Genomic DNA, 25,885 nt, shown 5'->3' with positions numbered 1-25,885 from the left:
GGGGAAAGGGTGACTTCCACCTGGGGTTGGGACAGGGTTGCTTACCAAATTCTTCAAAGAGGGACTCCACGAAGCTGGGTCCTGAGTGGAGGTCCGCCGTGTTCACGTACAGGTAGGAGACTTCTTTGGCTGTGAGGACGGAGGGGAGCACCCCAGCAGTGAGGAGAGGGCGCCTGGGGCTGCTGCTGATGCTGAGGAGGGCCAGATCCCCCCCCCCCCACTCGGACTGCTGTCCCACACAGGACACAGCACTTAGTTGGTAAAGCATGTGCACGTTCTAAATTATTCCCCTGCTTTCAAACTTTGTTTTCCTTTTTAATTGTTACTGAGGATCTCTTTTTCCAAGTGAAAGGATGCTCAGAGCCCAGTACAGAGAACAGAGTGGAAGGGATGCTTTGGGGACAGCTGGGAGACAGTTGGTAAACTACTGCCCCTTTCGTCCTCCAAAAGCCCTGTGAAGGTGGCCAATGACATTGACCCGTTTTGCTGCTGAGAAGGGAGGCTCCGTGTCACCCAGTGGTGACTTCCCACTACATCACTCAGATCCCACCAGCTCTGTGGGACACACTACAGCTCATTAGAGTTTCCAGAGCTCTTGATTTACACATATCATCTTGTGGCTGACTTGGGGTTAGAGAAAAGCCTGGGGCAGATGAGGAGGCCTTGCTGCTGAGCATACAGTGAGGCACAGAGGCTGTGGGAAGTAGAGGGAGGGGCAAGAGTAGAGATGGGGGCACGTATACAACTCTTAGAGATGAGGGAATGTGTGTGTATGTGTGTCCGAGTGTAAGAGTGAGTGATGTGTATGCACATGTCAGAGTGTGCTCGAGTGTTTGTTGTGTGTGTGTGATGCGTATGTGAGCGTGCTGCATGTGAGAGAGCATGTGGGGTGTGTCGTGTGTTATGTATGGGAGATCTGTGTTATGTATGGGAGGACATCTTGAGTGTGTGAGGGTGGTATGTGGTGTGTAGGTGAGTGTATGTGGCATGTGAGTTGTGCATGTGAGTTTGTAGAGGGCTGGGGATGGACGAGGTCGAAGAGCGCAGCCAGGGCGGTGGTGCAGAAGGGCTGAAGCGGGTGGGCATGCTGGCTAGACCATGAAGAGTTGCATGCCGTGCTGTGAGGCTTAGGCTTCCTCCTGCTAGCCGGCCCTGGGAGGGTTCTTGAGGCAGAGTGCAGATGGCTGACCTGGGAGGGGCTGCAGGCTCTGCAGGATGGAGGCCACGGCCATCTTCTTCTCCAGGGTGGTGTCACTGAGGTACTCGTGGTCCAGGAGACTGAGCAGCCCTGTGAGCTCAGGGAGCAGCTGCTCCAGCACTGAGGAGGAAGGCCCATGGAGCATGGTCACAGCTCTGTGTCCAGGATCGAGGCCCTACCCCTACCCTCCAGGACCCAGGGAAGCAGGGGCCACAGGGCAGGGCCCAGGGCAACAGGGAGACCTCAGAGGCCCTCACACAGCTGTCCCAGTGCTGGCCACCAGCCTCCCCTGGGACAGCCCTGCTCAGTTAACTGTGACGTTTTTCCGGCCTCCCCACTCTGCCTCAGACTTCATCTGGTCTTAACCTGAGGACTGAACCTTCCAGATATCCTCAGTGGAGGCACTTAGCCCTCTCTTTGTCCCAGCCTGCCCTTTGCTTTGCAGGCCCAGAGGTCCTTCCTCACTGCAGCTCGAAGGTCAGTGCAGGCCCAGGCAGGAGCCCCGGCTGTCCAGGACACAGGGCAGGAAGGAAGCCTTCCTGTCCAGTCAATCCATACACTTCAATCTCTGGAACCTTCTGTTTCCGGTGGCTTGGTGGGAGCCAAACTCAACGTTAACCCTTCCCACCCTGGGTCCCAAACTCTTGTTGCCATTCTTTCTTTCCACGCTCACTAATGTTTCTCAAACTTGAATGTATATAGGAATTACCAGGAGATCTTGTCAAAATGCAGATTCTGACTCAGGAGGTCTGGTGCGGGACCTGAGATTCTGTACTGCTGACAAGCTCCCAGCTGAAACTGATGCTGTGGGTCTGAGACCACACGGAGTTGCAAGATCCTAGAGCACAGAGTTCTTTAAAAAGACTGGAGTGTGCCAAGACCATGATGTCATCAATGTCTCCCTGTCCCAAAGCAGTATCCTGGGACTTGGTTTGCCTTAGAGTCGAAGACCGGCTCCATTACAGTAGTAATATTGTCCTCCTTTGCAACTTTGCATAATAATAAGAGCTAACGTGTGTTGAACAATTATTGTGAACTTTGCTAAGCTTTTTCCCATTTATTGTCTAATTTAAATCTCATCTCATGTATTTTATTATCTCCATTATATGGAGGATGCAGCTAAGGCTCAGAGAGGTTAAATAACTTCCACAGGGCCACACAGCCAGCAGAGCCTCAACTGAATCTGATTCCCTCACTCTATACTTTAAACCGTGGCACAAGATCACTTTGCAGTATTTGATAGGATCCTACCAAATTTTGAGATTGGTCTGATGATCACACCCATTTTTTAGATGAAGAAACTAAGGCTCAGAGAAGATAACTAGCTTGAAGTTACACAGAGAAGCAGAAGAGCCAAGACTTCCTCCAGTCTCTTGACTCTCAGCTCCATGTGCTTCCCCCTACCAGGGCCCTGCTGAGGAAACGGTGAGGCTCTGACCTGCAGCTACAGGGTCTGGATGTATAAGAGGGGCTATAACATCTTGCATAAGAGAATCAATCCTGGAGCCAGATTTCTTGGGTTCACATTCAGGCTCCATCATTAGCTGTGGGACCTTTGGCAAGTTACTTAACCCATGACTCAGTTTGCCCCTCTGTAAAAGGGAGAAATAACAGCAGCTACCTCAGAGGGTCGCTGTGAGGATTAATTATGACACGTGTGAAAACTGCCTTGCCTTGAACAGAGTAAATCTCACCCCCAGTCAGCTCTGAGTACTGTCACTATGGTACCTGCCATGCTGACCTGTGCTGTGAGATCTGAGTGTCCCTCAGCAGGCGTGAGGCTCTGGGAATTGTGGACTGTACCATGAATCTCCACTTCCTTAGTGTCTAGTCTGGGGCCTGCTCAGAGTGGGTGTGCTGTGTGTGTTGGATGAAAGAGGGATGGAGAGATGAGCACAAGAGAACTTTCTAAGAATAGAAATCTTATGTACAGAGAGTGGCACTTGTTGGAAAACTGTGATGTTGCAGACTCTGTGCATCTCCTCATATGTGTTGGAAATGAGCTCAAGGCCCTGTGTTGGAAATGAGCTCAAGGCCCATACTGACAGCTACCGCCTCATGGGCTCTCTCACCTCAGGGTCCTGAGGTAGGGGCTTCCCACGCCATGTCTCATTTCATCCCCATAGCACGTATGTGAGTAGGTCCTACTGGGATATGTATTTTCCAGGAGGTGACTCTGAGGCTGAGGGAAGCTGTGGGACGGTCGCCCAACTTGAAAGAGGAGGTGCTGGGCTGATCTCAAGTTTGCGTGATTCCTGGAGCCACTGTGTTGTCAAACTCCAGGCCTCACCCCAGAGCCTAAGTGGAAGGGGCCTGGAGGCCCTGCTGCTCCCAGGGCCAGAGCCCCTGCAATGACATTGGGTGAGGGCTCTAGGGGGGTACAGCTCTCTCTTTGAAGCAGGGAATTGTTTACAGTCATTTTAGCCAAGTTTTAGCTGTTTTGAAAGAAATCTTTTCGAATGGAATCACAAACCTCTCTGGCACCAGCAGACACACCAAAAGTCAGTTAACTCAATTCCAAAATGTGTCCTGATTTACTCTAACTATGTGCCAGGCTGGCCACTTGGGTGAATTAGAAAATGAGTAAGATACTGTTCCACTGTCACCCTCTCTCTCTCTCTCACATTCACATGTGCGTACACACACATGCGTGCTCACACACACATACACACCCCACACTCATAATTACTCACCAGGGAGGCCGTGGTAAGTGCTACAAGGAAGGCCCCACAGGGTAACCGTGAGAGCTTTCTTGTGGCCTGCAGCCATGGTTCATGTTTGAGCATCCATGACGCGGCTGTGCTATGCAGGAGTGTCAAGGCTTCAGGGTGCAGTGGCTGTTTACCTCCCTACCAGTGGTTCTGAAACTTTCTGGCCTCAGGACTCTTTTACACTTTTATTGAGGACCCCCAAGAACTTTTGTTTTATGTGGGTTATAGCTAGCTAATTGACTTTTTTAGCGCTTAAAACTGAGAAAAACTTAAAACGCAAGAATACTCAGGCACACATCCCATTAACCTTCAGAGCTACCACATCATCACATGTCACATAACCTCTGGAAAACTCCTCTGTACGCCCATAAGGGAATGAGAGTGAAGAGGGCATATAAGGTCTTAGTACTGTATAAAAGTAGATTTGACCTTGTGGACCACCTGAAAGCATCCTGGGGACCCCGAAGGCATCTCCATCCCAGACATACCTTTCTGAGAATTGCTGTCCTTCAATAAATGACCTCAGATTGCTAAGCTGTTTGTATTTAAGTCAGTCAATCTGTCTGTCCCACCCTATCTCCCTGTCCGCCTTCCTTTCTGTCTCTCTTTCTTTATACTGTGAGGTTCCAAGAATTTCTTCTTGCTGCTATCAGCTAGTGCCCTGTGTGGCAACATTCTGGCTTCTAAAAACTCCCCTGCTTCTACAGTAAGAAAAATAAGGTTCTGAGTGAGTTCTCTGCATTTAAAAACATGAGTTTTAGTACCCAAGCTTTCTTCATAACACTTTTTCTGTTTTTGTTTTTCCTGGTCCTTGATGGGATTCCTAACATGGGACCTTGATTTCTAAGTGTTTTCCTTTCAACTGAGTTGTAATCATAAAAGTCCAAACAGGCAAAGGAGGGAGCTGAGTGAGTCTGAGAGAAGCACATGGGAAGTGAGGAGCTGCCTAGTCCTGGTAGCTTTGTTTCTGCAGCCTGGAAGCAACTGGCAGGCAGCAGGTGGTCTAAAGCATGAACCCTGGGGGAAAGTTCAGCTTGCAGCATTAAGGGGCGAGAACCCTTCCTTGACCTGAGCAGTTACCATTGTGCGGGGCAGTTAACGCACATCATCTCATTTAGTCCTCACAAACTGCACGAGTATTGCTGTCTGTGTGCTACGAGGGACGGAAGCTCAGAGAAGTGAGGTCACCCAGCCAGTAAGTGGTGAGGCCAAGCCGTCTGACTTCAAAGGTTGCACCCCTGTACCTGAGTCCTCCATCAGAGGACTTGGGCTCAGAGCAAGGGAGGCCAGACTGGGGCAGGGAAGAGGCGAACCCCCTTATTGTAGGGCTGGAATCCTGCTCGGTGGGTCTTTCTCCACTGGGCATGTTGAACATTACAGCCCTAACTGTGAAGATTACAGAAAAGAAAAACAAGTGACTCAAAACATATAGCTGACTTAACTGCAGGATGCTATCCCAGGGAGAAACTTACACACCATGGTTGCAGGAAAGCTCTCAGCCAGCCCTTAGCTCTTCAAAGACAATCCAAGACTCTGCCCAAAATCTCACTTTCAGGTGTGATGAATATACGTGTGTCTTTGATGGCTTCTTCGTCTTTAACTCCAGAGAATTCAAACCACAGGGATTTAACCCATCAAATAATTTAATTTGGGGAGAAATCATATGCATATAATGGTATAATGCTTACGACAAATGGTCATACCCTCTCCCAGGGGGTTTGCTGGAAAAGCAGATTCCTGGACCTCCTTTCTGGAGAATCTGATTCAGTAGGCCTTGTACTGGGACCCAGGAATCTGCATTTTAGCAAGTACTCCAGTGATTCCAAGGTTCAACCTCTGAAAAATACTCCACCAGAAGACATACTAGAGGCATGTCTGTGAACATAAAAAATGTGAGAAGACCTCCCTCACACATTAAAAAATTATCATTAGATATCCCCTTCTGAAATAACTGAGAGTCAAGGTGGGACTGAGAGCCCCTACAGCAGGTTGTAACTAGCTGGAAAGTGGAATCTTGTTTAGAAGAGCACAGTGATTAAGAGCTTTGGGGCGAGACCCATGCGAATTGGAATGCTTGCGCTGCCACTTCTGAGCTGTACAAAGATGGGCACATTAGAGAGCTCTGGCCTTGGTTTTCTCATCTGTCAAGTGAGAATAATAGGATCCCAACCTCCTAGGCTGGGAGAACTAGGTAAGGTCATGCTTGCAAAGCACTTTGTTTGGTGCTCTGCCTGGAGCCAGCAGTCATCAAGGAGACCATATTATTATTGTTGCTATTTCCTAATATTCCCCAGAACTAGTATTGATCAGATAGTATTTAGCAACAGATTTGCTATAGTTTTTTTTTAAATAAGCTCTGTGAGGACCTGTTTCAATCTGTGTCTCATAGTAGATGCCCAATGAGAATTTATTCAGTAAACACAGTAGTGATTGACCTTGTCTACCCTCTGATTTTAAAGATGTCAGAAATGAAGGTCTAAGAGGTTATTTGACTTAGCTATGGTCATACAACTAATTGAAGCCAGTGTTAAATTTACACAAAGCTTGATTATTAGATGAGTCATAGAAGACTGGCTGAGAGCACAGGCGGGGCGTACCCAGTCTGGGCCCCGCTCCCAGCTCTGCCATTTTCCACAGTGGGGAGTATCTTGACTTCCCTGAGCATCCAGTTCTTCATCTGCTAAGGAGGGGTAAAGCAGTAGCTGCTGAGCACGGTCACTGTGGAGATGAAATGAAGAGATGCATATAGTGCTCAGTGTACTTGGCAGTATTCTCTTCACTGGACTTCCCAGCAGATTCAGGTGCAGTGCTGGGCACAAGGGAGAGGGTAACTGGGGCAAGAGGATGTTGAGGGACTCTGCCAGTCCTGCTGCATGGACTGTTCATGGCCCTGGGTCTGACACTGAGCTTGGGTGGTTATGGCAGTTGGAGGCAGTGGAGCCCCTTTCCTCAGAGTGCTCCCTTCCCAAGGACCCCCTCCATGATGGGTGAGGGGGCAGTATCTTTGAGTTGGAAAGGCACTAATGCAACCCAGAATCCTGTCCCTGCCACCCCGAGTCAGGAAAGATCTTATCCCCTTCACCAACTTCTCCCACCTTCACTTCTGGTCCAGGTAATATCTGCTCTCGGCGGGCATCAGGACAGGGCTCTCTTTTACATCTAGAATTTCTAGAATTTATTTAGAACAATGAACACATTTCATTGATCTTTTTTTTTTTTTTTTTTTTTTTTTTTTGGTTTAGTTGAGCCTTAGGGAGGTACAGTGAAGTCCAGTGAGGGAAAACCAGGAAGAAATGGTCTGATCGTTGTTTATAAGTCTTCAGTCTTTCACCAAGTGGACCAGACAGGCACAGAAACCCAAGAGGGGTGATAGTTGTTCTCTGGGATGCAAAAAAGTTTGCCAAATAAAATTAGCAACCTACTTAAAATATATATCTAAGATTAGACCACTCTGTGCTTATTGTTCCTGGTGAATACTTATCTAAGACTAAGATCAGTTTTCTTTCTGCTCCTCCACCCTCCTCACCTAACTGAAATCAACATGAGATGGTAGAGAGCAGATATTTAAGCCCCAGGCAAAAAGCACTGCCACTTGCTCCCAGGACCGTATCCCTGGTCTGTACCCCTGGTGCAACCTGAGTGAAACCTTTAAGCAAAAGGTTTTCATCACAGCCAGTGTGGGTTCTAGTGCAGGGGAGGTCAGATTTACTGAGCGATCTCAAAGGTAATAAGTCTAATTTCCATGGCAAAAGAGAAGTGAATAATTCATCTTCAGGAAACCGTAGGAATAATAAACCCTGTCTGGGCCCCTACCAAGTCAGTCCGTGGGCACTTTGACTTGTGATCTCATTCCTGGGCACCTTTTAGTCTTTGGACTTTACAAAAATGCTTGGAAACAGCTTGCAAGTTGCAATTTCATTAAATGCAAAGCTGAAGGAGGAAACCAATTTCTCTTTTCCCCACCTCACCACTTGACAAGCCTCTTTAGAACAAAGATAACTCATCACTCTTTGTTATCAAAGTCAGAGAAAATGCAACCAGCATGATTCAAAAATGGAAAACATGAAGAATTGTCAGAATGTGGTTTATGAAGGGTCTGCAGTTTTCCTTTTGGTTTACTTAAATTTCCTTTCTCATTTCCAAACAGCAAAATAACCCATTTCCATCTCATAAAGACTCCTGACCTGGCGAAAGAACCAGTACATTACTTAAAAATTTTTTGATCATGGTTTTAGACATGATTTTCAGCATACTGTGTTTTAACAAGCTGTCACATTAATGAGGTGTGGCATTATAGCAGTGGAAAGAAAAGCAGTACACCTAGCAGATGCGGCCTCAGTGCTTAGGTAGGGGGAGGGAAGGAAAGAGGAACCTTTTCTGTGGCCTTCAATCCCACAGGCCCTTCCAGACATACCTCCCTCCAAGCTGCTTTCATATTCCATTCCTTAACCAGTTAACCCAGGCTATATACTGTTCCCTCTGCCTGTCAGAATTCCCGTCTCCTGCCAACCAGTAATGCCCTCCTTCAGCTCTCAACTCGTTCTTGACTTCCTCAGGGAAACCTTCCCTGTCTTCTCGACCACATACGTTCCCTCTATTTTATACTGTCATAGCATCACTGTCCCTGTGGTGCTTATCATAATGAAATGTTAGACTTTTCACTGGCCCCCTGGATCCATGGATGCAAAACTGGTGGCTGCAGAGCCCTTGGCGTACAAATGCTGACTGTGAGAGGCTTGAGCACCTGCAATTTTGGTATCTGTGAGGGTCCTAGAACCAATTCCCTGTGGTTTCCCCAATTTGAGCCTTAATTCCCTGAGGGCAGGAATAGTGCCAGCTTTTGCTACTGCCTAACTGAGTAACTGCTTTAAGTATTTGTGGAATGAGTGAATGCTTGAAGCAAACTTAAGAGTTATAAGGTCTAATAGCTAGTTAATGTGATTTTAAAACCAAGCCTGTCCTTATAGTGCTGCAAGATGGTAAGAAGATGCTTGAAAAGAAGAAAAAAAAGATAACAGAAAGCCCCAGGGAACAAAAGAGAGCAGAAGCCCAATTTCTTATGTGGCTAAGCTTCCCAAACCCTATTGGGAAGCTTAGCCACGTCAAAACTTGTATCCCTCATATGACTATGGCTGCCAACTGGTTTAGTGATGTGCATTTTGTAGTTGGTGAATTTTAATCCTAACATATAAATTGGGAAATAAATAATAACCAACTTATATAAGCAGCCTAAACTACTTGAGTTCATGTCTTGTTCTCCATTTTCTAGCTGTGCATCTTTGGGACACTTATGTAACTGCCCAGTGTCTTATGTACATCACTGGTGACCTGTGAGCATATCTGCCTCACCAGTGGGAATGGGCCCTAACACATGAGAATGTGCCTAAAACAGTATCTGGCACACGGTAATTACTCAATAAATGTTAGCTATTTACATTACTCTTCCTTTACTATTACATGTCATATCCTGCTTTAAGAGATTTATGTGTATTATTTACATAATTTAGCTTAGTGAAGTTTGTAATTTTATTCTTACAGGCGTGGGAACTGAACATTGCAGAATGGGAAGAATACTGCTCCCAGTGCTCCTTCAGGATGCTGCTTCCATCTGTGTTAAGCCCTGGGTTAACTCCGCAGAAAGGTCCCCAGCAATGCAGGTGAGGTGTGTAGAACTGCTCTTTCACTCCTTGGGTACAGAAATGTCTCCTTCCCATGCCCACAGTCTATTCCAAGTTGTTGCAGTCTACCCATCTGGGGCCATTGGGATGCTTCACTTCCTTCTCTGAATATACAAGCACTTCTCTCTGAGTCCAAGTGAAGGCCAAACAGTGGACAGGACGTTGGAGGGGACAGTACGATTTGGTCTAGCACTGTTGATCACTAAAACAAACACTTCCTGTTGTCCCAGAGCGCACAGGGAAGACCACGGTTCCTGTGGGCTGGAAAAGAATAAAAATGGAGCAGCAAAGAAACCCAGCTGCAAAACCAGTGCCTTGTGCTGACTGCTTTCCAGGAGTTAAATATAGCTCCTGTGTGAGGGAGGCAGTGGGGGCAAGGTCACCTTGAAAGGCTTTTGTGTGTGTTAATTACAGCTTATGCAGGAAACTGAATATCCTTTATGCTGAAGAGAATCGTGTAAGTTTGACTCCCTGGAACAGAAACACAGAATCCCAAGGAAGGGAGGTGGTAAAGAAGAGTGGAAGATTTGGTAGGAGAGGATCTGGTTTGGAGTCTAACTCTTTCTACTTCCTAGTGTGGAATCTGGGGCAAGTCATTTAGCCTCTCTGAACATCATTTCTGTCTGTAAGAAGGGATTTAGAACCCTCATGTGCAGGTTTGTGGGAGGGGAAATGGAGAATGGCTGGGGAAGGGTTTGTAAACTGTGGGGATTCTTACTGGGGATGGACATGTTTCTCTGTAGCAGAATTCTCTGCTGTACTCTTGTTTCAGGAAGACAGAGAGGCAAGAGGTCAGGGAGGAAGCAGGTCAGTAGGGAAGCAGGTTGTGGGGATGTTTCAGGGTGACTCACTTCCTGGGAGTCAGGCCAGGGTGCCAAGCTCAGGGAAGCCCTGCATCTTAGTGGCCTTTTGAGCAGGTCCTGCCCAGGTCCTGTCATCCGCCAGCAGAGCTTTTGTTCCAGGCACCTTGTTTCTCAGCCTTGGATGGCTAGGGAAGCTGCAGCTCTCTCTCATCAAGACATTTCCACACAGGAGTGGGTGGGGTAAGCCATTGACTTCCGAGGAAATAACTTTTGGCCATGGGACTGGGCTCTCCCAGAATTGTTCCTTTGTCTGCAGATTCCTCCCTGTTTAGCTGACAAAGGAAATGGTTCCAGGAGGAAGTGGAAAACTGTGACACACACATGCTCACCCCTCACACACAAGATGGCAGCTGTTTCCGTTTGTGGTAGTCCCTACCATCTCCTTACCAAAAGAAGTGGCCTGGAATACCTGATACAAAAGCAGGTAGTATTTTTGAGCTCTTAAGTGATCCTAAGCATTGTGCATGGATTACCTCATTTAATTTTCATAATGGCTTAGTGAGGTAGTTACTGTTCTTTACTCTCTGTTTTACACCTGAACCAAGTGAGGCTCAGAGAGGCACAGTCATTTGTCTAAAGGCACACAGCTAGCAGAACCAAGACTCAAACTTAGACGCTAACTCTAGGGCCTAAACTTATATTTGCTGCATCATAATTCCTTCTGGCTGCCGCCTTCTAACAGAGGTTCCCTACCCGCAAAGCTTGCTGGAACCAGCAGTGAGCCCATCGTGACCATTCCCTACTGGTGACCATTCATAGGATGGGCTCTTGGCCTGAGGCCTGAGGAACATAGCATGTATTTATCTTTATTCTGTTCAATGGAGTTTTAAAAAAATTATCATTTTTTACTATTTCTTACCTATTCTCAATATCTGAGGCCCCACCCTAGTACTCTTTACTTGTGGTGTTTCCGTTGCATGGCTTGTTTTCCAACTACTGCATACTATTAGCTGTGTGACCCTGGGCAAGTTACTTCACTCTCTGTCTCTTCATCAGAATAATGGGGATAATAATAATACCTACACCTTACAGAGTTGTCATGAGGGTCCAGTGAGGTGTTATACGGACTGCTTAGAACAGTTCCTGACACATACCAAATTGACTATTGTTATTAAAATTTCCTCTGCTCCCCAGGTAGTGCCCTCTTATTCTTTGAGAGTTGGTTTAGAGGCCACTTCCTCCAGGAGGCCTGTCCTGCTCTCCTGGACAGGTGAAGTCACCCTGTTATACCCTCCAGAGCAGACAGTTTGTTCACTGTCCTTCTCCATTAAAGTGTGAACAGTGAGGGTAGAGATGAAGCCTGACTTAATATCTGCCACAGCTGCCCAGTGCCCAGCACATACTGAGCACACAGCAGGTGCCCTGCAGAGGGATGAACTAACAGCCCAGAATTCAGAGGAACAACCACAGACTAGGGAGGGGGCTGTAAGTCCTGCCTATGACAACTGTCTCCAAGAGCAGAAGGGCTCATGGGGGTAGGGGAAAGGGAAGGTGAAGTAGACTTGTTCCCTGGGGCTCTGGAGGACAGACCTGGACCAGTGGTGCCAGCTCCAAGACCACAACATTGGGTTCACTGTATACAGGAACTCTCCAGAAATCTGAACTAAGAAGAGAGGCAGATGCCTTTTCCAAGAGGGGCTGAGCCCAGGTGGAACAGCCTCTTGGCAGGAAGGTGGGGTGCATTAGTACAGTGGGTAATTGTGACACTGGGTGACTGGGGCAAGAAACATGCAGAATCAAACCTGGGATTTGCCCTCCCAGCCCAGCGACCCCAAGAGGTGACATCAGCTTTCTCATTTGTGAAGCGGAGATAATGAGAGCACTCATCTCAGAATGTCATGATGACGGAAAGGGAGATAATGCATGAGGAGCTTTAAGCGTGTATGAAAACTGCAAAGGTTGGCTATTACTACTGCTGTTGTTGCTGTTGTTAGCAGTTACAGGGGATTCAAGCATCACCCAGAGGTTAGTCTGGACATTCTAGGTCAGAGGCTAAAGGTTAGTCTCAGAATGGCCACCCTGATTGCTGCCTGGATGGGAGGTCTAGGATTTTCACTGTCTTCCTTCCTTCCCCTTGCCTGCAAAAGCCTTCCAGTACTAACCCTGGATTAGATTCTGGGCCAGGTACCCAGGAATGCACCACACAGGGAGACCAGCCACCTGGGCAGGCTTTGGGAGGTGCCTAGGGTAATTCCTGCCTTCAGGGCTGGTGGGTAGGCTCAAGAAAATCATGATTGAAGGTCCTGGGAATGAATGTCTTGAGTCTTAAGGAACCCCAGACAAATGTCTCCTTTGCTCTCGCATTAGATCAACAATTCTACACACTTAACTCTGTTTGCAAATGGACAAAATTTGAAGTTTTACATTTCCCTGTTCTTAATTTAAACATGAAGGTAAGTTAATCTTATACAGTTTGCTGTTCACTTGCAGTGTTTGCTGTGGCTCCTATCTGGTCACTTCCTTCCAATCTCTCCCTTTCTATTCTTTTTTTTTTTTTTTAAACTTAATTAATTTACTTCGGGGGTAATTTGGTTTATTTATTTATTTAATGGTGGAACTGGGGACCTCATGCATGCTAAGCATGCACTCTACCACTGAGCTATACCCCGCTCTTTCTCTATTCTGATGTGAGCTTTAATTTCCCCCAAATGGCAACATTTGCATAACCCCCTCCTGCTCAAACCTAGTCAGCAGCTCCCCAGGGCCTAGGCACCAGTTTCTTTTGTGACACAGATGGTAAAAGATCTTCCCGTGCTCCCCGCACTCCCTGTGGTTTATCCTCATTCCCTCTGTAATTCCATCTCTTCCCAGGAATGGGTAGGCGAGAGGCGAGAGGGAAAGCGTCAGAGAACTTGGATTCTATTCTGATTTGTTAAGAAAGGTGATCATTTATAAATCCCTAATTTAAGCATTAGCTTTTTTTTTTGTTTTAATTGAATGCTTCCTGTGTGCTGAGTGCTTTCCTTGCATGAATCCAATTACCCCCAGAGGTAGACAGGAGATTATTATCTCCCTTTCTGGTTGAAGAAACTGAGACACAGGATTAAGTGGAAGGAGTAGAGCTGGGATTCAAATGCTGGCAACCTGACACTGCCGCCAGCGCTCTCAGCTCTCACGTTATGCTGCCTCTATTATTAGTTACCAGTCACACTCTCAGGGCTCTGGAGGATAAGGCCCTGCTCGAGGCTGCATTTTACCTCTGCCTGCTTCTCTGGGCTGTAAACACACTGACCAATTTGTGCCCTGAGCACAGTTTCTGTGCCTCTCTTCTTTCAGCTCTCTTTTCTCCGCCTAGAATACCATTCCCCCAGTGTTCCTGAGGTTCTTGGCTGGAAAGTGTCCCTTGAGTCTTCTGGGTCTTCATATATTCTCTTTGATGGACACTGACCAGATAAGACCCCATGTAACAGGCATTGGTGACAGAGTCTCACTTTCTCTGCCTCAGTAGGAGACTTGGGGTGCAGGGACCCTGAGCTACCCCTCCGCAGCCCCTTAGAGCTACAGCTGGTTGCTGGCTGGAGGTGAGGAAATGCTGTCAGTCCCCCCGGCTTCCCAGCACACTCCTAGATCAGTTTTCTTTTTGGTTCAAGTGGAGCTAAAAAAAAAAATCCCCCTTGGTTTCATATCAGCTGGATTTGCTCTCAGTAAATCCTTCAACAAGAATGGGCAGGAAGAATAAACATTTATTCTACAGATGAATAAATCTGATTCCATCTTCAAAAGAAAGCCTTAGTATAAATTATCATAATTTCTCCATTCTAAGATTTCACTGATTTAAAGATGTTTTATTGACTAAATAACAGCTTTTTGGAAAAAAAAACAGAAAAATGAACAGATTAATGTATCAAATTTAAGATATGTTCTGATTTTAAAAATGTCTTAGTATCAGTGAAATATTTTTTAAAATGTTGCCCAATTCAATTTTTATTTTTTTCTTTTGATTCTGGTGGTTTTAGAAAAAGGGCTCCCAAGCCTTGACTAAACCCCTGCGAAGCCTGGGCAGGTGTCAGCAGTGTCCCAGCCCTGAACCCCTGGGCTTGCTGGGTCAGCAAGGGCATGTCAGGCTACTCACACACCAGTGGCAGCCCTGAGGCCCCCAAGGCCAGTGGACAGGTTTTCTCCCTATCAGAACTATGTCTGTGCTCTACTGATACCTCATGACCATGTTAGTGGTTCTGGGGAAAGCCAACTTGGAGTCCATCATATGACCTTAGGCAAGATACCACCCCCGTCTTGAGCCTCAGTTTCCCCAGTTGTAAAGTGAGGGGCATAGGATGAGACAGGTAACTTTCAAATGCTCTTCAGTTGGAGCTGTGGGATCTGGGAGGCTTCCTTAGGGGCTGCCTTGAGAGTAGCAAGATGGAATGGGCTGTGCTTAGCATTCTCATTCCCATTTCCCCCAAAGCAGTGCTCTGTTACTTAAGATTCTGTTTGCAAAAGGATTCTGGGGCTAAAAGTAGTTTGAAAAACACTGGTAAATGGCATTCTGGAGTCTTTCCAACGTTAGTCTTGAATACATATTCTTGTATCATCTAAGGACAGTGCTTCATTCCTCAGCCTGGACACACCCTCAGAATCCTTCTCACCAGTGCTCCAGGCAGACACTCCCAAACTCCCTACAGTCTAATCCAGGGGTTGGCAGACTTTTTGTGTACAGGACCAGATAGTACATATTTTAGGCTTTTAAGGTCACATATGGGCCACTGTTGCAACTACTCAGCTCTGCCCTTGTAGTAAGAAAGCAGCCATAGACAATATATAGTGAATGGGCATGGCTGTGTGCCAGTAAAATTTTATTTACAAAAAGAGTTAGTGGACTGGATTTGGTCTACCAGCTGAGGTGTGCTGATCTCTGTGCTATAATAAATACTTTGACCTGACAGGTGTAGAGACTGAAGTCCAAGGAAGGGATTCAAGGAACTGGGTTTGGTTGGGGTCCCCATCCCCTGGACAGTGAGCATGCTTCCACTACTCCACACTGCTCACTGAGCCATGACCCTTACCCTGATTTGGATCATGGGGATCTGGGACTACACGTTTGAAGGAATGGTGCCTGGAAAAGACATGTGCCCCACTTCTCCCTCTCAGGAGATCAGTTTTCCCCTAGGTTCTTAGAGGGCTATAAAAAGCCCCTGAGCTTGCCTCCTGTGGGACGTGCTGTCGATAAATTCCCCAGAGCTGGAATGATTGCAATGTGTGCCACATTCTGCCCCCCATGCAGCCTGACAGCTGTGCAGGGAGAAGTATCAGGCCCGGCCAGCTCTGCACCTCCACCCCCACTAGGGGTGTGGCTGGGATTCCCCAAATGGAATTTTAGATGGAGGACAAACCCTGCCTGGCCCTCCTGGGGCAGGCTCTTTGCCAATTCCAAGAGTATGAGTGCTTCTTGAATTCTAAACACCAGAACCCCAAGGGCCACAGTGGGAGGAGTGTGAAGGGTAAGAAACAGAATCTCACACCAGCTGCCTGGCCATACCATTCATTGATGGAGGATGTCTGTCCTGGACTTGTTCAGGTCCTCTTTCCCTCCCCTGCTTCCCACCTTGAAGTCTTTACCTAGTAAGTACTTGTAGCTTATCTAGCAAGTCCCTCATTCAACTGGCCTGGGAATGCCCCTCTAGCATTCTTGGAGAAGCAGTGGAGAGCAGTGGTAAAGAACTTGGGTTTGGAGGTGGGCAGGGCTGGGTAAATAAATTGACCTTTCTAAGCCTTAGTTTCTTCACCTGTAAAATGAAGATATTTAAAAAAATACATATACAACACATTTTAAATTATGTCCTAAAAATAAATTACAGCAAATACATTTAAAATGCAACACATGGCAAAGTCATGATAAACATTCCCACTGAATTCCATTGTCGGGGTGAGACTGCAGGGCTCGAGGGAGATAAATATCACAAATATATCAAAAACTTCAAATGGTCACGCATGCACACGCTCACATGGATCACAAACATGCCTTCACAGGGACTGTGCTTGCTTGTCTACCACAGAACCAGATTCTGCCATAAACTACAAAACTTTTAATACAAAATTATATTTACATATTAATAATTTTTATATATGTCCTAGCTGTGATTTTAGAAGATAAAGGCTACACACTGTACAGAAACTCAACTCATAGCTGCTGGCAACATTTTTGGATAGAATTTCTCCTCTAGTAAAATTAGTGGCATATTTAGTGTACATGAAGGTTAAACTGCATCAACTTTATGATTGTTGAGAGGATTAAATGGCTCAATGTCCATATGAAAACTGCCTGACTCCTGGTGAGTGCTCAGCTGGCACTTATTATTAAACATTTGCTGTGTGCTGGACACTAGAAATGAGATGTAGAGACAGTCTCAGATCACAGCCTTCCTTCATTTATACACATAGGAGGCATTTAAGTTAGTACAATACAATCTTCTTAAAGTGGAGACCAAGGAGGGTGGTGGTAAGCCAAAGTCAGAGGGAAGTTCAGGGGAGGATGTGGCAGGTAGTTTTTGTGGAGATGAGCAGTCTCTTTCAGGGAGGGGGAATAGCAGAGTCATCTTTTTGAACGTCACTTTTTGCATCTGTCCAGTGGGGAGAATGTCTCAGCTGACCACGTCACAAGTCTTTTGCCAAAGTTAAGAGAAGTCATAGAAGAGAAACTCAGGGCTGAAAGGGTCCCCAGAGAGAGGATTTTAGTTGTCAGTTCCCTGTTTGAATAGCCTTCCTATTATACAGGTTCCTTCTGGCTCAGAGTGACACCCCCCTGCCCCGACCCCCTCAACCCAGTGGACAACTGCTGAGTGAGAGCATGTATGATTACCAGAGATGGCCCAGGCTCCAAAGGAAGCACACTGTGATGCTCAACATCCCTAACACTAAGTGGAAATGGAGTTTGGGAAAGATTGCCTTGAGGAAGTAATATTTGAGCAGATCACTAAGGATGAACAGGAAGGAGTTAACCAGGTGAAGGTACAAAGGCCAGTGTGAGGAGAGCCTAAAGAAGGAGATGATAGGTAGGGCAGGGCCTTGAGGGCCACCACCAGGATTGTTGTCTGATCCTAAGAACAATGAGAAACCACTCAAGAGTTTAAGCATCATCAGATCTATAGTTTTGATTAACTGTCTTTAATTGTATCAGGCCCTCTTCTCCAGTTCCATCCACAAGCATAGATAATTCATAAGTCCCATTAAAAGCTATGATACATATTTGCATAAAAGATGAATGCTTTAGGTTAAAATATCCACTCCTACAAGCCCTGTTCTCTATAGTTTGCAAAAGGGTCATGCCTGTGGAAAGCTCTTGAATATTGAGTAACAGCTGTTTTAACCTATATATTACTGGGCTCCCCATAGGAGCCATTCTGTGGCTCCCCTGATCTGTGGCCACTCAACCTCTGCTTCATCATGTTCCTAGGCGACTCCTGCTCTGTCACTGAATAGCTCTTTTCATTTGTACGCTTCTCCCAGATCGAGCCCCAGTTGGCCTCTGTTTAACCTCTTGTACAGCCTTCTGAGAGTCTATTACCTCTTGTACAGGACAGCTAGTTTGAGAACTGATCCCATGTCCCCCCTTCAAATTTAGTCTTGTTCACAAACAGCCCCATTTCCTTCAATAGCTCCCCGTGGGTTGTGCCGTTAACAGAAAAAGAGAAACAGGAAGGATGATCTGATTTGGTGGTGAATAAGATGAGTTCAAAATTGGGTCACTTGGAGGTTGAGTTGACTTCCAAATGGAAATGTACCACAGGCAGGAGATAGTGCAGGAGTGGAGCTCCACTCATGGCTGAAAATGGACATTGAGAGTAGCCCTTATACAGGGGCTTGGTTCTCTGCAGGAGTGAGTGTAGAGAGGGCTGAAGTGTTGGGGAGAAGGGGTGAGAGCCATCAAAGAAGAAGAAATGAGCTAGAGAAAAAGATGGAAAATAACAATTATTAGACACCTGTGATGGGCCAGGCACTGGGCGCTGGGCAAATAGTACCACGTTGCAGCCTCCCAATTCTGGGTGTCATTCTTCCTGCTTTACAGACTAATGGAACAAGACTTAGTTGGGTCACTAGCCTTAGGGCAAGAGAAGCCCAGAGGCTATAAGCACCTGTAACAGTGGGACTGGAGATGGAGTAGGAGGAGGGGCAGAAAAGGCTTCTTGGAGGAATGGAGCAGTGCAGGTTATTCAATTTTCCTTTCCAGACTTACGTGATTCCAAAATCAGTGCTTTCTCCATCTTTGCAAATAGGAGAATCCATTTAGAAAAGAGTAGAAGGTCAGAGCTACAGAAAAGCCCAGGACTGGGAAGGGGTGAAAAATTAGACAAAATGGAAGCTGCCTGTGACTCTCAGGAGTGGGCTTTCAGCAGAAGGCATGATTGGAAGTGAGACTGCTGGGAGTGAAAGAAGTGTGTGGGAAGAAACAGGAGGCTGCAGTGTGCATGTGTGTGTGCAGGGAGGGCCTTATTTTTTTGTTCAATTGCAAGTTGTTTTTAGAAGGGTAAGAAGGGCATGAGAAGCTAATGGTATCCAAAAACAGGATTGTTTTTCTGAACGAAAAATCAGGATGGAATAATGATAGGCTCTTGGCAGAGGGCAGGGAGGGAGGAACTTACTTGGCAGGGTGTTCACCCATGTGAGAAGAGGGGCTTGAAACTGATATTTGAGGGAGAGGCAGAAAAACCCCGGGTGGAACAAGGAAATGGAAGCAGTGCCCAGTGATCAGCGAAGCCTCTACATGGAAAGGAGTAAGGTTAAATCCTATACGTACACCCACTGCAGAGTGTGGCTAAAATCTAAGTAATTATATTTGATAAATGTAACATTGATCATCCACTGAATGTTTCCTAAGCCCTGGCTTACATGCATTACCTTTTCCCATGACACTCCAAATGAGATGAAACACGTTCAGAGAAATCAAGTAATTTGCCCAATTCATACAAGATCATACAGCTAGAAAGTTGTGGTCAAAACCTTAATTTGACCATTCTCTGAACCACCTGGCTCTACTGCATCTCCAGGTTGACAGAGATGACTTCATGGAACATGGGTGAGCATTCCTTTCAGAAGATGAGTAATTGATAGAAGGAATAGAGAATGAACTCGGGTGTCAGGGAAGAGATACAGGAATTCATAACCTTAGGGACAGAAGTTGGGCGATGAGTCATGGATGGGAGCTTATCATAGGAGTGGCTACAGGCTAGTTGACCAGTAGAAGCCATGGATGGGGAAGATGTGGCTTTCCTAGTATAGATCTCAAAGCTGGTCCAACAGAGGCAAGACACAGCGTGGGTTCGTCTATCATCTCTTGAATAATCAAAATCTCATTTAATAAAAAGCAGAGCTTCACATTATTTCCTGAGTTGCCCAGGAGGCAATATGACCTCCCAGAGAATATTGCATGCAGCAAAAGAAACTCCCATCTTGGGCTGAATTCAACTAGCTGAAAAAGAACTTGCTGTGAAGTGGAAAGGAAAGGAACTTTGAGGAAATCGATTGCTTCATGTGAGCTAGGCAGATCAGACATAACCTCAGACATTAAGAAGGCATATTAAAAAATCAGAGAAAATTTAGACCAAAGACTTTAAAGCAAAAATAGCTTGAGAAGACTGGAAAGTTCACAAAAGCAAAATTGTAAAGACCCAACCATGGCGGGGAGGGTATAGCTCAGTGTAGAGTGCATGCTTAGCATGCATGAGGTCCTGGGTTCAATCCCCAGCACCTCCATTAAAAAAAAAATGGTAATAATAATAAATAAATGAACCTAATAACCACCCCTGCCCTGAAAAAAAAAAAAAAAACTGGCCTAGGCACAACCATAGTCAGTAGGCACAAATAAATAGAATAAATAAGAGAAAATAGATGTGTTGGAGTATATATCAGTAATTCATCAGTCACTCAGAAATGCCCATGTGATGGCTCAGTTACTGCAGGTCAGAGACGGATTTCCAAGAGATAAGCACTATGAAGGAACTCCAGGATACAGAGATTATGATATGGTCCCTGTCTTTGTGTTGTACAAAGAGCTGATTAGCTCAGTTCTTAAAACAGAGTAGGGACTCAAAAAGTGTCCTCAGAGTCAGACCAGCTTGGAGCCAGTAGAATTTTATTACGTCGAGTCTGATAAAAAAGATTCTAATTATTGCAACAGCCAGCATTTATTAAATGGGTCCCATATGCTAGGCATTGTTTGAAGTATTTTTCATACATTTACTTTTTATAACAACCCCAAGAAATAGGTATCATCAGTGTCCATATTTTATCCTTGTGAGGATAGAAAATTGAGTGACTGGTCCTGTAGAAGGTGGTGTCTATAGAGTTACCTTTACCAGTAGCTGATTCTCTAAGTATGATATTCATGAATTAGGAAATCCTGCTGGAAGACTTTGATTATAATGTAAGTGGTTTCTGTGTCTGTTGCTTCATCATATAATCCTGCTTTACTCATGGGAAGACACATTTCCTGTTAGAAGAGAAATACTACTTCCCAGGTTTGTTTTCATTCCTGAGTCATTTGACTTTGATGCTGAGCTTTTATGATGTAATTGCTACTGAAGATCTGAACAACAGTGCAGTTGTGATGTGATGGAGGTGCCCAGACCTGGAGCAGGAAGGTTTGGTGTCCAAGCCCTGCTGTAGGGCTTTGGCAGGTCACCTGCCATCACAGAGGTAGCCAGCAGCAAGCTTAAGATCAGGACTTTGTTCAAACCCAGCTCTGTCTCTCATATGGCGAGTGACTATACAAATTAATGTCAGTGACCTAATCCTGCTATTATGAACTGAGTTGTGCTCCCCACCAAATCCATACATTGAAGCCCCAACCCCCATGTGACTACATTTGGAGATAGGGCCTTTAAGGAGGTAATTAAGGTTAAATGAGTTCATAAAGGTGGGCCCTAATCCAATAGGACTGATGTCCTTATAAGAAGAGGAAGAGATACCAGATATCTCTCCATGCGTGCACAGGGAAGAGGCCATGTGAGGGCACAGTGAGAAGGTGGCCATCTACAAGCCTGGAAGAGAGGCTTCACCAGAAACCAACCCAGATGGCACCTTGATCTTGGGCTTTTAGCTTCCTGAACTGTGGGGAAATACATTTGTTGTTTGAGGCATCCAGTCTGTGGTATTTTGTTTGGCAGCCCTAGCTAACTAACACACTGCCAAACCTGCTTTCCTATGAGGTGGGGATTAATGATAGTACCTGCTCATAGACCCACCCCATTGCTTGTTCTGAGAGAAGCCCTGTAAAAAGCTGAGTGCCTTGATGATTTCAGTTGTTACTGTTGTCAATAGCAAAGTGTCATTTCCTCCCCAGTCTCCTGGGCATGACAGTCACACTCCCTACATGGTAGATATGGGGTTGAAATGAGACCTGTACTTCTTAAACCTTCCCTGACAACAGAAGAGAGTGCACACACCCACCCAGGGATATGGGCACAATAAGAAATTTCCACTGGAATGATTTTTGAAGTCTTAGATTTTATCTTAAAAACCCATAGATTTTGCATTCTAATTCATATATAGTTGTGCTTGCTTTAATTAATACAATGTTTGCAGTAACTTCTAAAGGTAGACAACTGAGGATCTAGACAGCTGAGGGTCCTGTGTGCTTTGGTCACTTCACTCAAATTTGAGAAGGCCTTTATAAGTCACAAGAACTGTTCTGATGTGAGGATTTAGTAGTATGTATTTTTAAAAATCAGTATTACAATTAATCAACTTGGGGTGCACTATACAATATGTTTCATATTACCAATTAACTAATGAGACCACTGGTTGTGAGCTCCTACTGTGTGCCAGGCATTGGTGTCAGCAGAATGACCACTCAGATCCTCTCCCAGCCTTCTGGAAGCTTACATTCTGGCAGGGTAGGTAGACACTAAACACAGAGTCAGATAACAAACTCTTAGAGTAACGGCACATTGTGCCAGGAGCTGTGAAGGGGAAGGAAAGTAGGCTAGGAATGCCTGCAGCAGGGGAGAGGGTCAGAGCCCTAGAACATTGTGAGTACTAACAGATTCCTGGGGAGTCTGGCTTCCTAGCCGAGTGCTCTGGAGGCAGCCTTCTTAAGTGAGGCATCAGTTTTTAAGCATTTTAAACTAAGTGAATTATTGTCACCCTTGATCTGTCAAGGAGGACATGGTCTGTTCTCCACAGTTCTGGGTAGGCGAGGTGTGGATTTTTGTACTGGGGACCAGATGGGGTTGGATGTGATGGGGTGGAGGGCAGTGCTCTTTGCTTTGTACAGTGTGGGAGGTGGGGATGGGAGACTGAGGGACATTAGACATGCCTCTTTTTCTCTTTCTCCTCCCTGGCGAGTGTATGCTCTTTGCAAACTTGTCCAGGAGTCAGTTAACAGGTGAGAACTGCTTTACAGATCACATCCTCAGTCCCCAAAGAGCCAAATGGAAGTCCCCTCCATTTTCTGCTTGTCTTTCCAGCTCCCAATAGGAGAGAGTGATGCAGCATTTTGTGTTGGAGATGGTGTGGGTGGGGAAGTTGTCCCCAGCATCTTGACCTGCAAGTCGGGGGTCCCTTACAGCCCTCTGAACTCTGGCTTTACCTATAATAGGAGTGTAGGGAGGTTACCCTGACACCTGCTCCTGCTCTCATCCCTGCCCCCAGTGCCCTCCGAATTTCTTCCACACCCCTGGCCACTCCTTTATTTCCCCTTGGAAGCCTCAGCACAGCAAACTGGTAGATAGAGGAAGGGTGTAAGATTGTAGGGAGGGGGAGGAATTTTCCATTAATAATAATAATAATAGCCATAATAATAATGCTTCTCATGTTGGTACAGCACTCGCCAGTTTACCAAGTGTATTCATACCTGTGAGCTCCTTGGACTCCAGAGGTGAGGAGTTAGGACCCTGGTGTTCTGATTCCCAGCCTTTGATACTGCCCCCATGTCCAAGCAGGCCAGTTTTTTACAGACATGAGCCCACTGAGGTGTCTAGGTCTTTACTTAAGCACAACCCCCATCCCCCATGAACACCTTCTCTTTGCTCCTGTCAGTTACAGTTTCAACAAGCCTGCACCATGTTTGTGAAATTTTATCAAATACTTTCATCAAATACTCTCATCAAAAAAGAGTCCAATCAGGAAGAACCTCAGATACCATCTAGTCCAACCCTGTCACTAGCCCAGAGAGGAGAAGGGACAGGGCTAAGGTCACACAGCTTGTCAGGAACCGAGCCAGGTCTTGGGCACACCCTGCGCCCACCCACACGCATGCCTGCTGTTCCTCCTCCAGATGCCCTGGGTAGCTGCACACTTCGGTCTCCTGGGGCTTCACAGCCTGCTAACAGTAGGGCCTTCACATGTCGGGGTGTTTCGGGAGTGTGACTGGTCAATCTTATTCTACCCTTGGGAGGAAGGGGAGGGAATGGAGTAGGAGGAGCTCGCTGTCCTCAGGAATCTCGTGGGGGATTCTTTTATGAAGTTAAGACTGAGTGTATGAAAACTGGTTTTACACATAGGAGGCGACTCAGCTCCGGGACATGAGTCCCTAACAGACCCCAGGCTGCCCCGGCACAGGAGGCACCTGTACACACAGCACCGGGCTTTCAACCCACCCAGACCCCGCGTCCCTTCCGATCGCTCCTGGCCGCCCCCAACCCCCGCCCGTCTCTCCCTCCTCCTCGTCGCCCGCCTCTAGATCGCCCAGTTCTCCCCTCCCCACCCCGCAAAGCAACAAGTGCTGGCGCTGCGTTTCTTCTTACCCCGGCCTCGGTCCATGGCGCCGGCCGATCTCGCGGAGCAGGGCGCGGTGGCTTCCCCCGCGCTGGCTGTTGCGGGCGCGCGGCACTCTGCAGTCCAGCCCCGCGGGAGCGCCCTTCGCGCGTCCCCTCCCCCGACAGGATGCTCCCCCGGCGCCCCCGCCCGCCCTTGCACGCTGCTCCCGGAATAGACCCGGAGCCCGCCTCCCCCCCCCCCAACCCCCGGGCCACCACCGGTGTCCCGCACACGCCCGCGCCACGCCCTGCCTTCTGCAAGCCTTTGCGCCCCTCCGCTAGGGCCTGGAGGACCAATGTCCCGGTTCACACGCTTGCCCGCACAGACCAAGGCGTTGTTCAGCTCAGCTTTCACTCCGCTAGTGCCGGTGGCTGACTAGCGCACTTCCCAGCCCCAGACTGTTAGAACGTGTTTTTCTCCAATGGAATCAAAATCTCTTTCCCTGCCGCTGCCACCCATTTCCTGGCTTTGGGTTTATCTTCTCCATTCAACAGTTCTTTCCTGAGCACCTTCTAGTGCCAGACAGTGAAACAAACACTATGCTGGTGCAGTGTCAATAGGGGTGTCAATGAGGAGTGAAATAATAATAATAAAGATCTTTAAAAAATAAAACCACCTAGGAAAAGGAGAGAAAGAGAGGATTGCTCAAAGATGGGCAGTGGTTTGGGACACTTCCGACTTTTGAGGTTCCCTGTGTACTACAATGTGAAGAGTGCCGACACAGAGTGATAAAATTGTGAAAAGAATGAACAGGGTTTTTGTTTGTTTGTTTGTTTTTAGCATATAAATTCAGTAAAATGTAAGTGTGCTTGTCCCCAAATGATTACAGGATATAGAAAAAATATTGCTCTGGCCAGTATAGTCAGGAATGTGATTTAAGTTTAAAGTTGTATGAAGAATGTTAACATCTTTCATCCTATTAGTGTGTCTCTGTGAAAGTAAGGCTAACCCATTTATAGACAGTATGAAATGTCTAAATTTAAGACCCTTCATAAAGTGAAGTCCAGGCTTAATTCTTCTAGGCACTCCTCCTCCCCAAGATAGGTCAGGTCACAGTTTGCAGGTTTGACTAGGCCATCTTTTTACTTAGAACATTCTGGCATTGGGACCACCTTGTGCAAAGACAGAGACAAGGAAGGGCCTGGGAAAGAGCGTCCTGCATTTTCCTGGACTGGGAATATTTTCTCCATTGCTTTGATGGGCAAGTTGAAATTAACCCTGGCTTTGCCAAATTGCATCAGTAGTTTGTTTAGTATGTCTGTGTGTGAGCACAGAAGAAATACAATGTAGTGAAAAAACCATAATAGGATTGGAGTCTGAAAACTTGTGTGTGAGCTCCTACTCTACCACTTACTAAGTGTATAACTTTAAGCCTATGAGGTTTGCTTGCTCATCTATGCTATGGGAAACCTCATGCTGACCTCCAAGGCTGTTGGGAGGGCAAATGAAATGACAGTACAAACCCACTTTGTAAACCGTAAATAGCTATAAAAATGTGAGCCATTATTATTTTCCAAGTTCTTTGTTCTTGCCTACTTTTCCAATTTGAAAAGGTCAGTTTAAATTCTAAAGCAGACAGCCAACAATTTACAAGTGGATTAACTTCCAAAAGTTCACTGTTTGAATTCTGAAATGCTTGGAAACAAGGCTATAAATTGTAGTCAAATTCCCAGGCTAGCTCATTAATACTTTAAAAAAAAACTATTTAATTTGAAATAAATTTTAAAAATACATAAAACATAA

The 25,885-nt window shown here is 46.3% G+C and overlaps 1 protein-coding gene and 1 long non-coding RNA gene across 18 annotated transcripts in view; one reads left to right on the top strand and one right to left on the bottom strand.

The window, feature by feature from the left end:
• Positions 1–24,281, bottom strand: part of AFAP1L1 (actin filament associated protein 1 like 1) — a 57,815-nt gene extending 33,534 nt beyond the window's left edge. For both annotated transcript variants that reach the window (XM_032477063.1, XM_032477064.1), the window contains exons 1-3: positions 24,130–24,281; positions 1,190–1,318; positions 46–129 (exon numbers count right to left, since the gene is read on the bottom strand). In XM_032477063.1, coding sequence (XP_032332954.1) covers positions 46–129; positions 1,190–1,318; positions 24,130–24,145 — 229 coding nt within the window. In that variant the 5' untranslated portion in view covers positions 24,146–24,281. The remainder of the gene's footprint in view (positions 1–45; positions 130–1,189; positions 1,319–24,129) is intronic.
• Positions 1–25,885, top strand: part of LOC106728585 — a 94,237-nt gene that overhangs the window by 37,215 nt on the left and 31,137 nt on the right. For 15 of the 16 annotated variants that reach the window (XR_004318811.1, XR_004318810.1, XR_004318800.1 and 12 more), the window contains exon 3: positions 9,448–9,566. This is a non-coding gene — a long non-coding RNA (uncharacterized LOC106728585). Of the gene's footprint in view, positions 1–9,447; positions 9,572–25,885 lie in introns of all 16 variants that reach the window. The other variant, XR_004318797.1, reaches the window with a different exon arrangement.

The sequence above is a fragment of the Camelus ferus genome, chromosome 3 (assembly GCF_009834535.1).
Source record: "Camelus ferus isolate YT-003-E chromosome 3, BCGSAC_Cfer_1.0, whole genome shotgun sequence".
Taxonomy (NCBI): domain Eukaryota; kingdom Metazoa; phylum Chordata; class Mammalia; order Artiodactyla; family Camelidae; genus Camelus; species Camelus ferus.
This window is presented reverse-complemented; position numbering and strand designations above follow the sequence as displayed.